This window comes from Lacerta agilis, chromosome 3 (genome assembly GCF_009819535.1).
Source record: "Lacerta agilis isolate rLacAgi1 chromosome 3, rLacAgi1.pri, whole genome shotgun sequence".
NCBI lineage: Eukaryota > Metazoa > Chordata > Lepidosauria > Squamata > Lacertidae > Lacerta > Lacerta agilis.
In genome coordinates, this window is record NC_046314.1 from 93283731 (window position 1) to 93298177 (window position 14447).

A 14447-nucleotide genomic window follows, 5' to 3' on the forward strand; every position below is an offset into this window, starting at 1 on the left:
CATTCTACTCATGTAAAAACACGCTGATTCCCAGACCGTCTGCGGGCTGGATTGAGAAGGCGATTGGGCTGGATCCGGCCCCTGGGCCTTAGTTTGCCTACCCATGATCAAGACCCTGGGAAGAGAGTGGTCACAACAAGAGAAAGCAGGGTGCTGAGAATTCCAACCCATTATTTCGAGTGGCAGGCACTGACTTAGCCAATGCCCAGTGCAAACTGTTCAGCACTCTAGTTATAAGAAGCACATGGTGTTCAGCTGGGACTCTAAAAAAAAAGGAAAGGAAAGCACGCTCTTTCTCCCACCTTCTTGCTTCCTGCCCCACTCATTTCAACTGCCTTTTCTCTTTTTTAAATTGTCTCTTCCTTGTTGCTTTCCAAGCTTGACAAATTGGGTTAATCCCATTGGGCCTCTGTGCTTTTTTTTAATTTTTATTGCTGTCACCTTGTTTCGGATTTGCTACAATTTATGGTCCTAATTCAGCTGAGGTATGCTCAAGAATGTCTTTGAAAAGGGAGTAAAGAATTGGAGGCTATTCCAGAAATGTGTATGCGTGTGTGTGATGTTTGAAAAAACAAAACAAATCCACAACCAAAACCTGCATGTTTCTGGTACTGTCCTGAATCTCCTGGTATTTTGGATTAGGTAAAGGTAAAGGGACCCCTGACCATCAGGTCCAGTCGTGTCCGACTCTGGGGTTGTGGCGCTCATCTCGCTCTATAGGCCGAGGGAGCCGGCGTTTGTCCGCAGACAGCTTCCGGGTCATGTGGCCAGCATGACTAAGCCGCTTCTGGCGAACCAGGGCAGCGCACGGAAACGCCGTTTACCTTCCCGCAGGAGCGGTCCCTATTTATCTACTTGCACTTTGACGTGCTTTCGAACTGCTAGGTGGGCAGAAGCTGGGACCAAGCAACGGGAGCTCACCCCGTGGCAGGGATTCGAACCGCCGACCTTCTGATCAGCAAGCCCTAGGCTCTGTGGTTTAACCCACAGCGCCACCTGGGTCCCTTATTTTGGATTAACCCTGATTAATAGGTGGCTGTGAAGGGAGTTTGGTGTGCTTATGCATTGTACTCTGTCTCACTGTAATTTGCTTTAATTAATTCAAGAGTTCAAGGGCTGGGTTGAGGCATGCCTTCCATTTTGTTGCAAAGGCACATGCTATATTACTGCCCCCTTAAAAAAAAAAGAAAACAACCCAAAGGTTTAATCTTAATACATTTATTTTAAGTGTCTCTTTTGCCTTGGTTTTAATGTATCTATATTGGAGCTTTCTTGCCTTTCTCTTTGCTTGTTTGCAAGGCGCTTCAGGTTGCCCCAGGCAAGTAAAACAACTAACCAATTCAAAAAATAATAATAATAAAGAATGTTTATTTTAGTACATCCAAAACCTGAAATCTGTTGAGGACAAAAAATGAGTAAGATTTGTGGGAGAACATTTCTTCCCAGGTGGTGTTCGCAGTTCCCTCACCCTTACCCTGCGCCCTCCCCCTCAAGTAGAGAATGAGCCCAGAATCAAAGAAGAGAGGAGATCTCAAAAGTATGGTGAGAAAAACATATTGCCCCAACCATTTCACGCCATAAGATGCATAGTGGATGATCCCTGTCTGGAACCCTGCTGCCAGTTGGCATGATAGACAGTCCTCTGAACTGTGGTGAGCAGTAGGCCAAACAGGTAGAAGTGAGAGCACATCCATCAGTTTTCACTTTCCAAGGCTGGCATTCCTGCCCCCATGGCACTGCCTTAAACCTGATCCATTTATCAGTTATTGTTTTATCCTTCCTTTCTCTTAACAGCTTCAGGGCAGCGTATATGGTTCTCCACCCAGAGGACAAGTGAGCAATCCAAGCTTAGCCAGCAGGCTTTGTGGCTTCTTGGAGATTTGAACCTGGGTCTCTCTGGACTGGTATTTGCCCATCACTCTCACTGCTGCACCACGCTGCCTCTCTTATAACACACATATCAGCCTACTTCAGTTCCTGTTTCGCAATTCACTGCTATCTTTAAGCTGCTAGGGACTCGGCTGCCTCTTCATCCCAAACTTGCTACATTTTAAGAAAACGTTCCTTAGTTCCATGATTCACTGAATCAATAGTTCTTCTGCATCGTTTTCATTTTTTTAAAAAATGAAATGAAACGAAAGCCATTCATATCACTGAGAAATTGCCAGGAAGATGGGAACAGGTCTAGGCTGTTTAATTAACAGGCTACCGGTCCATCCAGTAATTACGTAATAGAGAGGAATTTAAAAGGAGTTGTACCTTGCTGGCAACCAAGATGCATGTTTTATATTATAAGCTGCTATTAAGCACGTTCCTTTAATTTTTCAAATACACCCAATTGAAAGTATAGCTTGGAGACATCCAGTATCTAGACAGTGGGTTGCATCCAGTGTAGCGCTAAGTATCAAGCTCCATCAGTGCAAGGATTCGCACGGGTGCAACAGAACTCCCCCCCCTCTTCCTCCCATCCTATACCCTAAATCTTTTCTGGGTTTCCCCCCAATCGTCCAGAGCAGATCTGAGGGAGGCAAGGGGTGCAAACAGAGAGAGGCGAGGAAAGATCCATTTTGCAAGTGGAATTGATTGCGCTGATGAAGCACCCTGCAGTCACAGTAAGGCTGCAAGGTTTAGACCGGGGTCCCCAAACTAAGGCCCGCAGGCCGGATACGGCCCGCACGGGCCAATTATCCAGCCCCCGACGGCGCACAACACCTGCTCTTAACGGCGCGGCATGGCTGCCCATCTCCGGGTCGGCGTGGCACTGGTCTGTGGAGGCCTGTGTGCCATGCATACGCACAAGCTATTTCCGGTGCCACACCATGCCAGAAGTGCACTGGAAATGACGCTTGCACATGTGCACAAGCTATTTCCACTGCCGCGCCGGAAAAAGTGAGTGCGCACACGTATGGGCGTGCGCTTCCTCACCCTCCGGCCGGCCCGCCGCACAATCGGTGCCGGAGGAACCGCCCGAGGCCAGGTAAGTTTGGAGACCCATGGTTTAGACAGCTGGAATGGTTGTTTGATCAACAAAAGCTTCCATTGATTATCCAGCAGAGGGCAATTTTAATTGATTGAGCTGAAAGTTTAAAGCATACAGGTGTTTTTATTTTTTTATTTTTTGGGGGGTGGGGGGAACTGTTTCCGTCCTTTACCTATAGCAAGGTAAAGTAATGCATCAGAAATGGCCTTTCCCCGCAAACATATTGGTTTCTTTACTCCGCACATTTCCTTTAGTATCTTAAAAAATATATTTATTTAAAACACGTTTCCTCAGAAATGATCAAGAAGTGGAAACTAACCTTACCACTGCTGCAAACGTAGTGATTGTAAAGAACTGGAATAAGAACATACCTGCTACAGAGTCGGAATGAATCAAAAAGATCTGCGCCATAGTGACAATGATCAGTTTAACCTACTTATAACAGAATATGTGTAAATCAACCCAATGGATTTATAGAGCAATTGTGGGTTGTTGTTGTTGTTTTTTAGATGTTCTGGAATAATAATAAAAAAATTCCTTCCAGTAGCACCTTAGAGACCAACTAACTGGAATAATAAGTTCAGTTGCAGTGTAAACCCTATGCTATCTTTAGTTTATTGTGATGTTATTAATTTAAGGCTGTTAGTTGGAATCATTGTTGATAAATCAATGATCTGAATAAAATATACTTAATAAAAATACATTTTTGGTGAGGCTTTGATGTTATGCAGATGTACCCAAACTTAATCAGTTTAAACACTAAAAACTTCTTACTTATGAATCACTTCCCATCCTGAAGCAGTTTACAATATAACAGCATATATATAACAGTTGCAAACAGTTAAAACAATTGCATATATAAAAACAGTTATAAACCATTATGAAAAAGAAGTTTGCAACAGCAACAGCACATAGATAAAGATTTTTGGAAGACCTCTTGAAAGAGGAACATCTTCAGAGCAGGCACTGAAAAGACCATAGAGAAGGCGTTTGTCTGATATACAATGGAAGGGAGTTCTAGAGGGCACACCACACTAAAGGCCCGATTTCCCACATTGTGTGGTACACGCCTCCTGATAGAATGGTGTGAGCACCTGATACTTGATCACATTGATCTGCGCTTGCGCTTGACCCAATTTGTACTTGCTCAATCGATCAGTTGGCGGTTATAGTACTTACAGGTGAAAAAAATAGCATGCAGCCTATGGTATGAGACAGAAATTAGTGCAGGCCCATTTTGTTTCACCCATCTTACGTCAACAAACCAAGATCTTCCACTGAGTGTTTCTGTATGGTGTATGTTTCTGCAGATGCTTTCAGGTTGTTGTTTTTTTTACTTCATACTTCCTTGAGAACAGCTAAAAAGTGGAGTTGAAGAGGCCCAGCAAGGCCCATCTCTGATGCCTGAGCTTCTTCTTTTTTAAAACAACAACAACAACAACAACACAACTCCACAATCATGGCATTCTAGAGCAGCCTTCCTCAGCCTTGGGTCCCCAGATGGTGTTGGACTACAACTCCCATCATCCCTGACCACTGGCCCTGCTAGCTAGTTATGATGGGAGTTGTAGTCCAACATCCGGGGGTGAGAAAGGCTGTTCTAGAATAACTCTAACCCAGGCTTCCTCAACCTCGGCCCTCCAGATGTTTTGAGACTACAGTTTCCATCATCTGTGACCACTGGTCCTTCTAGCTAGGGATCATGGGAGTTGTAGGCCAAAAACATTTGGAGGGCCGAGGCTGAGGAAGCCTGTTCTAACCCCTTTCATGTATTAGTCACATGGACATGGTCTATGAACAGAACAGGGCAACATTTTCAAGCCTCACTGCTTAATGGATGCTGTTGCTGTTTAAATATGTGTTCTATGGTACAGTAATGAGGATAAAGAATGTGACAGGGCTTCAGACAGAAAGAGATGGTTCTGCCTTGCTGCTCTCACTTGGATGGGCTAAAACTTTTGCCCTGTTCTACTCCCTAAGTGCAACTCTAGTCTGTTACTGTAAATGCCGTGATATGCATCTGATGGTGCGTAAGGTTACAACTCACGTTTTCTGCTGAAGGGAAACAACCATCTTGTAATTCCATCTTTGCCTGGACTTGTTTTCCACTCCCATGCATACCCGTTGAAATGAGATTGGCAACCTTGCAGCGATTTTATGTACAGTCAAAACAGGGAAAACTCTTCTCCCATTGCTAACGGAAGGTCTTCTGTTCACATACTCCAGGCTTATTTTTCTTTCCAGGCAACCTAATTTAGACAAGCCCCAAAGGCCTTCAGAAATTTAGCATCTAGCAAAACTCCCCAGCCTTTTCCAGTGCTCAGCAAGGCTGTGAAGTGCATTCTTAATTATAATGTCACAACTGTGCAGCAAGCTGGAGAATTCAGGCTTGGTCGGAACTTTGGTGCTGTCTAGCGGCCAGCTCCTGCATCTCTATCTTTTAGTGGCCCTGGAGAATGAGAAGAACAGCTTTGCCTTTCAATAAACAAATGTTTTTCAGCAGGCGTTTTTCAGATGCTCCAGACTCATAGCTACCATCTTGCAAAAACACTATAGGAACTGTTTTGAAAACGTATTAGAGATTTCCATTGATTTCTTACAATACATCTTTATAGATGATTATCAGCAGCCTCCAGACTGTCAGTATTTTCAGGGGCGGATTCAAGCACATACTGGAAATTTTAGGTTTGCATTATTAAAGTGGATTAAAGTCCTCTGTTGCCCTGGCACAACACACCCATATAATAATAATTAAAGCATCCATTAAGGGGGGGGGGGATAGAGTTTTTGCAGTTAGGAAAGTGACAGGAAAAAGTGGAGGGTGTGTGTGGGAAGATGTATACAGTGGTACCTTCGTTCTCAAATGCCTTGGTCCTCAAACAACTTGGAACCCAAACACTGCAAACCTGAAAGTAAGTGTTCCGGTTTGCGAACTATTTCCGGAAGCCGAACCAGCTCCGTTTTGAGCGTTAAGCTTCCGATTTGAGTGCCACACTTCTGTTTTGAGTGTTATGCTGAGTTCTGTCTATTTTTGCTATTTATTTTGCGTATTTGTTTTTGCGGCTCTTTTTTGTTTTGTTTTTGTGACTGTGTAGAACCCAGTTTATTGCAGTACATTGTTTATTGCTTTCATTTTATGGATCAGTGGTCTCATTAGATAGTAAAATTCATGTTAAATTGCTGTTTTAGAGGTTGTTTTAAAAGTCTGGAACGGATCAATCCATTTTACATTACTTTCTATGGGATAGCCCGCCTTGGTTTTGGAATGCTTTGGTTTTGGAACGGACTTCCGGAACGGATTACCGTAAGTTTGAGAACCAAGGTACCACTGTAAACACAGAGCAGGGAGGACAATGATGAATGCTCGTTGTTATATAACTCCCATGCAAATGTGTTAGAATGAATGCATAACCTCCACACAAGCTTTTGTGAAAGCAAATTAGGATGAATGCTTATTAAGCAGACTATCTGGAGTAGCACTGTGTTGGTTGGATTTTGATATATCACAGCAGGAAAAGGCAAGAGTAAGTCCTGTTGACCACAATGGAGCCTGAGAAACAAGCATAGGAGTCTGCTATGTAGGCTCTGTATGCAGTTGAGAATCCTGGAATTTAGAACAGGCATTTCTCTTCCATGCTGAAGCACTCGGCCTCTGGTTCAAATGCACAACAAACCATATAAAATGTTTGGGTATGTTAAGTTATGAGGTGGTAACCAACACTGCAATCTCTTTGTTCTTTCTTTAATCCCAAATGTAGGTACTGTTGGTTTCATTTTGCTGTATCTCTTGTTTACAGGTATCAGTATTACCTACAGGTAAAAAAAGATGTTCTTGATGGACGATTGCGGTCTTCACGGGAACATGGGATAAAGTTAGCTGCCTTGGCGGTTCAAGGTACGGCAAACTCACCTGCTCACTCTTTCTCATATCATCTGCTTATTTGACCTCAACAGGAATACCTTCCAGTTAGACTAGATATGGCAACCTGCTGAACATTGTGGCTGGCTTGATTCAAAATATTTCAGATGACAGCAACTGACTGAAATTTTTAAAAGTGCCACTTTATAATTTGGAAATAGCATATGTGTGGAATTCAGCCCCCAAGAAATAATTCCTGATATAGAAATTTATTTCACTACATTTCCTAAGGTGGAGATTCCCAGGACTATTGCATGAGATTGAAACACGTAATTTTAATTTGAAGTGCAGTTTAACATTCTAGCCACTGTATTTCTCTCTCTCTTTCTCTCTCTCTCTCTTTCTCATTATGTGTCTGCCCATCCCAGTTAGCTGGAAGTTACACTAGAAGCATTGAGAGTGAACAAATGTTGAAAAAGAGGGGGAAATCATTTTAGGAACAGGTCTTGAACCTGTAACTTGTGCTTCCTCATCTGATGCTCTTAGGCGCTGGTCTATAGCAGGCTTCCTCAACCATGGCCCTCCAGATGTTTTGAGACTACAATTCCCATCATCCCTGACCACTGGTCCTGCTAGCTAGGGATCATGGGAGTTGTAGGTCAAAAACATCTGGAAGGCCGAGGTTGAGGAAGCCTGGTCTATAGCATCAGATGGTAGGGTAGAAAGATCAGAGTCTGCTTGCACCACTCTTGAAACAGAGGCCTACCCTGCAACTACTGTTATAGATTGTGACTAGCTAAACAGCAGTCTAGTTCTTTTAGTGGGTAAACCATGGTTTTCCACTAAATGAATGAGTGTACTTCTGCTTCCTCTTTCCCCTTTTCTGTTTCATAACCTAGGGATGGAGAGTTGTAGTTTTGCATCATGATTGGCTAAGTTGTGACCCTCCAGATGTTGTTAGATTACAAGCCCCATCATTCCTGGCTGTTGATCCTGTTGGCTGAGGCTGATGGGTTTTAGAGTCCAGCAACACCTGGAGGACCACAGGTTAGGCACCCCTGTTTTAAACTAACCAGAGTTCCCCAAGATGTCTGACTCGGGAAACTGGTTTGTTTAATCTGTGATTTTAATGATAGCCAACCAGGATCAAAGTGGTTCCAGATTCTGACTTGTTCTCATTAATCATAGTCTGAACGAGCCACAGTTAGGACATAATAGGAAACTGTGGTTAGTTTAAAAATCAGAAGTGGAAGGAAGGAGATGCGAGGATGACTGCATGAGGCCAAGGTTCACCACAGCTCATTCTTATAATAGAAAATCATTGTTTCTCATTACAGTGGTACCCCGGGTTACATACACAATCCGTTCTAGGTTGCGGTATGTAATGTGGGCGGGCGTATCACGAACACACAAAAAAACAAACAAACAGAAGAAGCGTGATTTGAGCGCTTCTGCGCATGCGAGAAGTGCGCAGAACGCTTATGCGCATCCGGGGGTCACGTGTGCTCCGGAAATACTTCCAAGTTGTGGGTGTTCGCAACTCTAATGTCCGCAACACGGGGAGTGCGTAACCCGGGGAACCACTGTACAGCCAAACGAAGCCATTGTTTTCTCAGGGCATAGCTCCAAAAGCTTGACTGTGGACTGAGATAGAATGTGTTCTATTGTTCCAGTGTTGTAAGCATTCAGAAAGCCTTATGTGCTCACATTGTTAATTTTCTGCATGACCTATTGACCTTATTTTTTAAAAATAATAATAATAAATTTGAATATAGGAACAAACAAACATACAATCAGTTACAGTGTATCTGAAGAAGTGTGCATGCACACGAAAGCTCATACCAAGAACAAACTTAGTTGGTCTATAAGGTGCTACTGGAAGGAATTTTTTTATTTTTTATTTTGTTTAAACATACAATCAGTTACAGTTCCACCCTGTCCCCCGCAATGTCCTTGATTGAAAAGTGACATAGGGAATTCCTACAGGTTTCCCCCTGCTTCATTTAGATTTGTGTGTGTGTGTGTTTAAAAAATTTGGTGTGCAGATTTTTTAAAAAAATAAAAAGAATTACATGCACAGTTTCTTATCTGCTTGTGTCCTCTAGTTTAGAGGTAAACACACATTTATAATGTGAAATGAAATGAAACAGCATTTTTGGCACCCAGTAATCATGTGAAATTGTCTTGAAGGCTTTGCAAGAATATTTGACTAGTGTAAATTACGAGGGGAATTTCCAGCATCTTGAGAACCTTTTCAGCAGCGTTTGATCTGATTCAAATAAAAGAAAGCAAGAGCTCTTGGGCAATATTTCTCTCTGTTAAAATGAAGTGGGGTAGGGGGAAGAGTCTTTTACAGACAGTATTATAGCCTTCAGGAAATACTTCTACCCTCATTCTCCCAATTCCAAAACATCTGAAAAATGAATACAATTATTTGCATGGTGTTATGTGCTGAATACAAGTGATACATAGAAAGCCCTGTTCAGTCACTCCCATCCCTAACAGAGTAAGCACATAGGTAGAGCAACCCACAACCAGAATTTAAAATCCAATGCCCTACCTACAGTGCCTCATGACTAGAAGAAAAGTTTTTGCACAAGTTCCTAAAAAGATACCGAAACTTCTACAAATGATGAGAAAAAGAATTCTGCAACCTTCGAGATGTTGCAGAAAGAACATTTCTGGTAGACTTCACCTTGCAACTTTGACTTACGGGCAGGATTTCCATCCATCTCGCCCAGGGGGGTTGGAGACTTCAAAAAAGGAAGAAGTCTAAAAATGCAAGTTCTCTTTTCCACGGCCGCTTGAATTTTCTGTCCCCATTTTGCGAAGGAACTTATCAAGACCAACAACTGGTTATCTCCTCCTTAGCAAAGGATAGGGATTGAATCTTCCATTGCCAGCTTCTCACCAGAAATGCTCAGAAAACTTAATTGTTTTTCAGAGTAGGTAAAAGGTAAAGGTAAATGACCCCTGGGTGGTTAAGTCCAGTCAAAGGCAACTATGGGGTTGCGGCGCTCATCTCACTTTCAGGCCGAGGGAGCCAGTGCTTGTCCACAGACAGCTTTCCAAGTCATGTGGCCAGCATGACTAAACTGCTTCTGGCACAACGGAACACCGTAACAAGTGCCAGAGCGCACAGAAACGCCATTTACCTTCCCGCCGTAGCGGTACCTATTTATCTACTTGCACTGTTAGGCTTTCTGCTAGGTTGGCAGAAGCTGGGACAGCGCAATGGGAGCTCATCCCATTGCATGGATTTGAACCACTAACCTTCCAACCAGCCAGCCCAAGAGACTCGGTAATTTAGACCACAGTGCCACCTGCGTCCCATTTTTCAGAGTAGGACAAGAGAGGGCTTGCATACTATCATACTGACCTGAAGAGATTTGCGATACACTGAACACAGATCATTGTCTTTGTCTTATCAACCTGCAAGGGGTTTAGCAAGCCCCATTTATAGTATGTGTTCCAAGACGTAATGATCTGGAAGATTATCAAGCTCCTGGTTAACTGTGTTTGGCTTGGCGGGTCACAAATATGGGGGTGTCTCTCTGTGTGTATGTGTGATAGTAAGAGAAAGAGGTGAGGGAGGTACACTCCTGGAAATGGAAGCCATGTATAAATAATCCACGCACCCTACCTCAAATCTGTGATCTGTGATCAAGAGGATGACATCATCCTAACTGGGAAATGCCCCAAAGCTGTTCCTTTTTGAAACATTTTAGAAAAATAAGTGATGAAATAATAACATTTGTGGTCCTGTGTGTGTGCATGCATGTTTTGTTTTAGTTTGTTTAAAATACCAGTAGTTTTAAACTGTTTTTCATCCGAATGGATTCCATGGCAGTGTGTAATTGGGAGGAATCAAGCAATCTGTGTTTAAATTAAATAAGGGTTTGCTTTTGTTTTTTTATCTAAAAGAATAAAATATATTTTGGTGAGAAAAGGTCTTTCCTTTGGTAGTGCGCATTGGGTTTTTCCTTCTAAGTCACAGATTTGACACCACGCTCTCATATTGGCAATGGACATTCCAGTTCTCTGCATGTTAAACATCTTTGTATCTGTTCAAGATGGAGACTTTCATGTGCAGGGGGTGCTGAGCTAGTGTGTTTTGCGGGTTAATTTTCTCTCCCTCTTTCCTCTCCAGCTGATTTTGGAGACTTCCATCAATTTGCATCTCATGATTTTCTCCGGGAATATGTATTGTTTCCTATGGTGAGTTCATACACCTTGGTCTTTCATTTCACCTTTTGCATGTAGACTTTTCCTGCTTCATAGAATAATAGAATTGTAAAGTTGGAAGGGAACCTGACGGTTATCTAATGCAACCACCAGCAATGCAGGAATCTCAACTAAAGCAGACATGACAAATGGCCATCCAAGCTCTGCTCGTTAAGTGATCCGCCGTGACCTTCAGCAAATTTCAAGAAGTCAGTGGAGAAAAGTGCTTGTCTCTTCCTACCTTGGAATATAGTAAGCTCGCAATTGACGCACATTTGATTTGTGCATATTCAACTTTATGCGCTTGGCAAATTAAATAAAAATGGAAATGGGGATGGTGTCTGGGGGGAAAGGCTTTGGAATTCCCACCCACTGTTGCACCCATTTTGTTTGTTTGTTGTTGTTGTTGTTCAGTCGTTCAGTCGTGTCCGACTCTTCGTGACCCCATGGACCAGAGCACGCCAGGCACGCCTATCCTTCACTGCCTCCCGCAGTTTGGCCAAACTCATGTTAGTAGCTTCGAGAACACTGTCCAACCATCTCATCTTCTGTCGTCCCCTTCTCATTGTGCCCTCCATCTTTCCCAACATCAGGGTCTTTTCTAGGGAGTCTTCTCTTCTCATGAGGTGGCCAAGGTACTGGAGCCTCAACTTCAGGATCTGTCCTTCCAGTGAGCACTCAGGGCTGATTTCTTTGAGAATGGATAGGTTTGATCTTCTTGCAGTCCATGGGACTCTCAAGAGTCTCCTCCAGCACCATAATTCATATAGTCCATTTTGTTTGGACTATACACAATTTTGTCTTTAGGTGCGATCCCTGGAATGTAACCTCCATCTAAGTTGAGGGCTTACTGTATACTGATGGCCACTTCCCACAAAAGCCTAAAAGCCCCACCCCTTCCAGAAACCCTGCCTCCCAAGCCCTGCCCGTGCACGTACATCAGTCGCTGCCTCCTTCCCGGTCAAGTGGGCCTTCCCGGGACACAACTGAGGAGGAGCAAAAACTGACCTTTCACTTCATATACTGGAGCGACAGCAAAGGATCTAGGAGTACCCCCAAGCTACGAACCTGCTCCTTCAGAGGAAGTGTAACCCCATCAAGAGCAGGCAATCTCCCACCCATCCGGTCTAGGGAACCACCCACTAACAGTGCTTCAGTCTTATCTGGATTGAGTTTCAGTTTGTTGGCTCTCATCCAGTCCATTACCGAGGCAAGACACTGGTCCAGCACTTCCACTGCCTCACCTGCAAATGTAAAGTAGAAACAGAGCTGAGTGTCACCAGCATACTGCTGACAACGTACCCCGAACCTCCTGATAACCCCATCCAGTGGTTTCATGTAGATGTTAAACAACATGGGGGATAGGATTGAGTCCTGCGGAACCCCACATTGACAGTTCCACAGGGCTGAAAAGCATTCCACAAGCAACACCCTCTGGGAACAACCATCCAAGTAGGACTGGAACCACCACAAAGTGGTGCCACCCACCCCTAATTCGGACAGTCGCTCCAGAAGGATACCATGGTCGATGGTATCGAAAGTCACTGAGAGGCCGAGAGGAATTAACAGGGACATGTTTCCCTTGTCTCTCGCTCAACAGAGGTCGTCATATAGGGCAACCAAAGCAGTTTCTGTGGCAAAACTGGGCCTAAACCCCAATTGAAATGGATCCAGAAAATCAGTTTCTTCCCGAAGCGCCTGGATCTGGTCTGCAACCACTCGCTCCAGAACCTTTGTTCAGGTGGTAGATTCAGGACAGACAAAAGATGGTACTTCTTCACCCAGTGCTTTGGTAAACTGTGAAATCTGCTTCCCTGGGACATACCAATGGCCGACTTTAAAGGGGGATTAGACAAATTCATGAAGGATAAGGCTGCCTTCAGTATCAGAAGCAGTATGCCTCATAGGTAACAGTTGCTGGGGCTCACGATCATGAGAAGGACGTTGTGCTCATGTCCTGCTTGTCAGCCTCCCGTATGCATCTGACTGACCACTGCGGAAACAGCATTTCGGACCAGATGGGCCTTTGGCCTGATCCTGCAGGGCGCTTCTTTTGTTCGCACACTTGGCAGGGAGTTTCAACTCATTACTCTGCGTTACGCATACATAAGTCTACTTTGTGGGAGTACTGGGAAGCTAAAATAGTGCCATGAGCATGTGTAACCTATCGTTCAATGTAATAGCTAACTGGATATTTGAAGGAAGGTTTCCCACATCCAAACTCGATGCTGTAATTGGTACCTTCATCCTGCCTGGCTTTTTAACGGTGTCCACCCACTGGAAAGAGTTAGATGTCCGCATGGGATAGTTTACTTAATTGGCTAATAGTAAGCCCTTATTAACTGCATAGTCAATGGACCAAAGACTTTGCTGGCAGGTGAGGTGTTTCTTGCGAGGGGGGCGGGGAGGGGGAATAGCAAACTTGAGAACCGGTGAAAGGTTGCTGCCTTCGGACTGTGTTTGATCTTGTGCAGCTACAATATGTGTCAAATGGCATTTCTTCAGCAGTGAAAAGAACAAAGTTATGTACACAGAACGCCTTGCAGGTGTGCAGCTGTGTACAGGCACGTAGCATGCCATTTTTCATTAGCACGCTACCGCTTTCACATTTTTCAGTGTCAGGAACAAATATTACGGGGAGGCCCCCAGTGAGCAAGAACTAAGGCAGTTTGGTTAAGTATACATACACACAGCCTTGAGGCATTCCAAAATAATCACTCAGAGTTTGATGGCTTTTTTTCTTTTTCTTTTCAACTTTGAAATTATGGGCAGATTCCATTTTGTAGTATTGCACCGGATGATTTAAAAAGATAACCCGTGCCACACGCAAACCGTGTTTACAATGTAGACATCTTTCTCCCCCTAACTGTTGAGATCACAAGTGTGTTGGATTGCATATTTATTTTAAAAAAAAAACAGAACCGGGAGCAAAGCTTTTCATCTCAAAACCCTAAGTACGTAGCAGAAATAAACTTACCTGGTAGCTCTTCTTTCCTGTATTATTTTCCCTAGAGTTTCTTAGCGGTTCCCTTTTGGAGCTAATAAGCTGTTTTTCCTCAATATTATTTTACGTTTTTCTGTGCAATGGAATACCCCTAGGGTATATTTCATTTGAAGGGGAGATTGTGTCTATATTGGAGAGGAATCCCCCTCTCTGATGAAGATCTGAGGCTCAGTGGTGAAGATATGTTTGCATGCAAAAGAAGGATAAGTCTGTCATTGGCTACTAGCCACAATGGTTGTGTTCTCCCTCCTCTGTCAGAGGCAGTATGCTGGGAATCACAAGTGGAGATGTTCCTGCTATGCTCAGGTCCTGAGCTTGGGCTTCCCATAGCCTCCTGGTTAGCCACTGTGAGAACAGGACGTTAGACTAGATGGGTCTTT

At 43.7% G+C, this 14447-nt stretch overlaps 1 protein-coding gene across 2 annotated transcripts in view; it reads left to right on the forward strand.

Moving 5' to 3' along the window:
* PTPN14 (protein tyrosine phosphatase non-receptor type 14) overlaps nt 1-14447 on the forward strand; it is a 112431-nt gene that overhangs the window by 65085 nt on the left and 32899 nt on the right. For both annotated transcript variants that reach the window (XM_033144776.1, XM_033144777.1), the window contains exons 4-5: nt 6778-6875; nt 10990-11057. In XM_033144776.1, coding sequence (XP_033000667.1) covers nt 6778-6875; nt 10990-11057 — 166 coding nt within the window. The remainder of the gene's footprint in view (nt 1-6777; nt 6876-10989; nt 11058-14447) is intronic.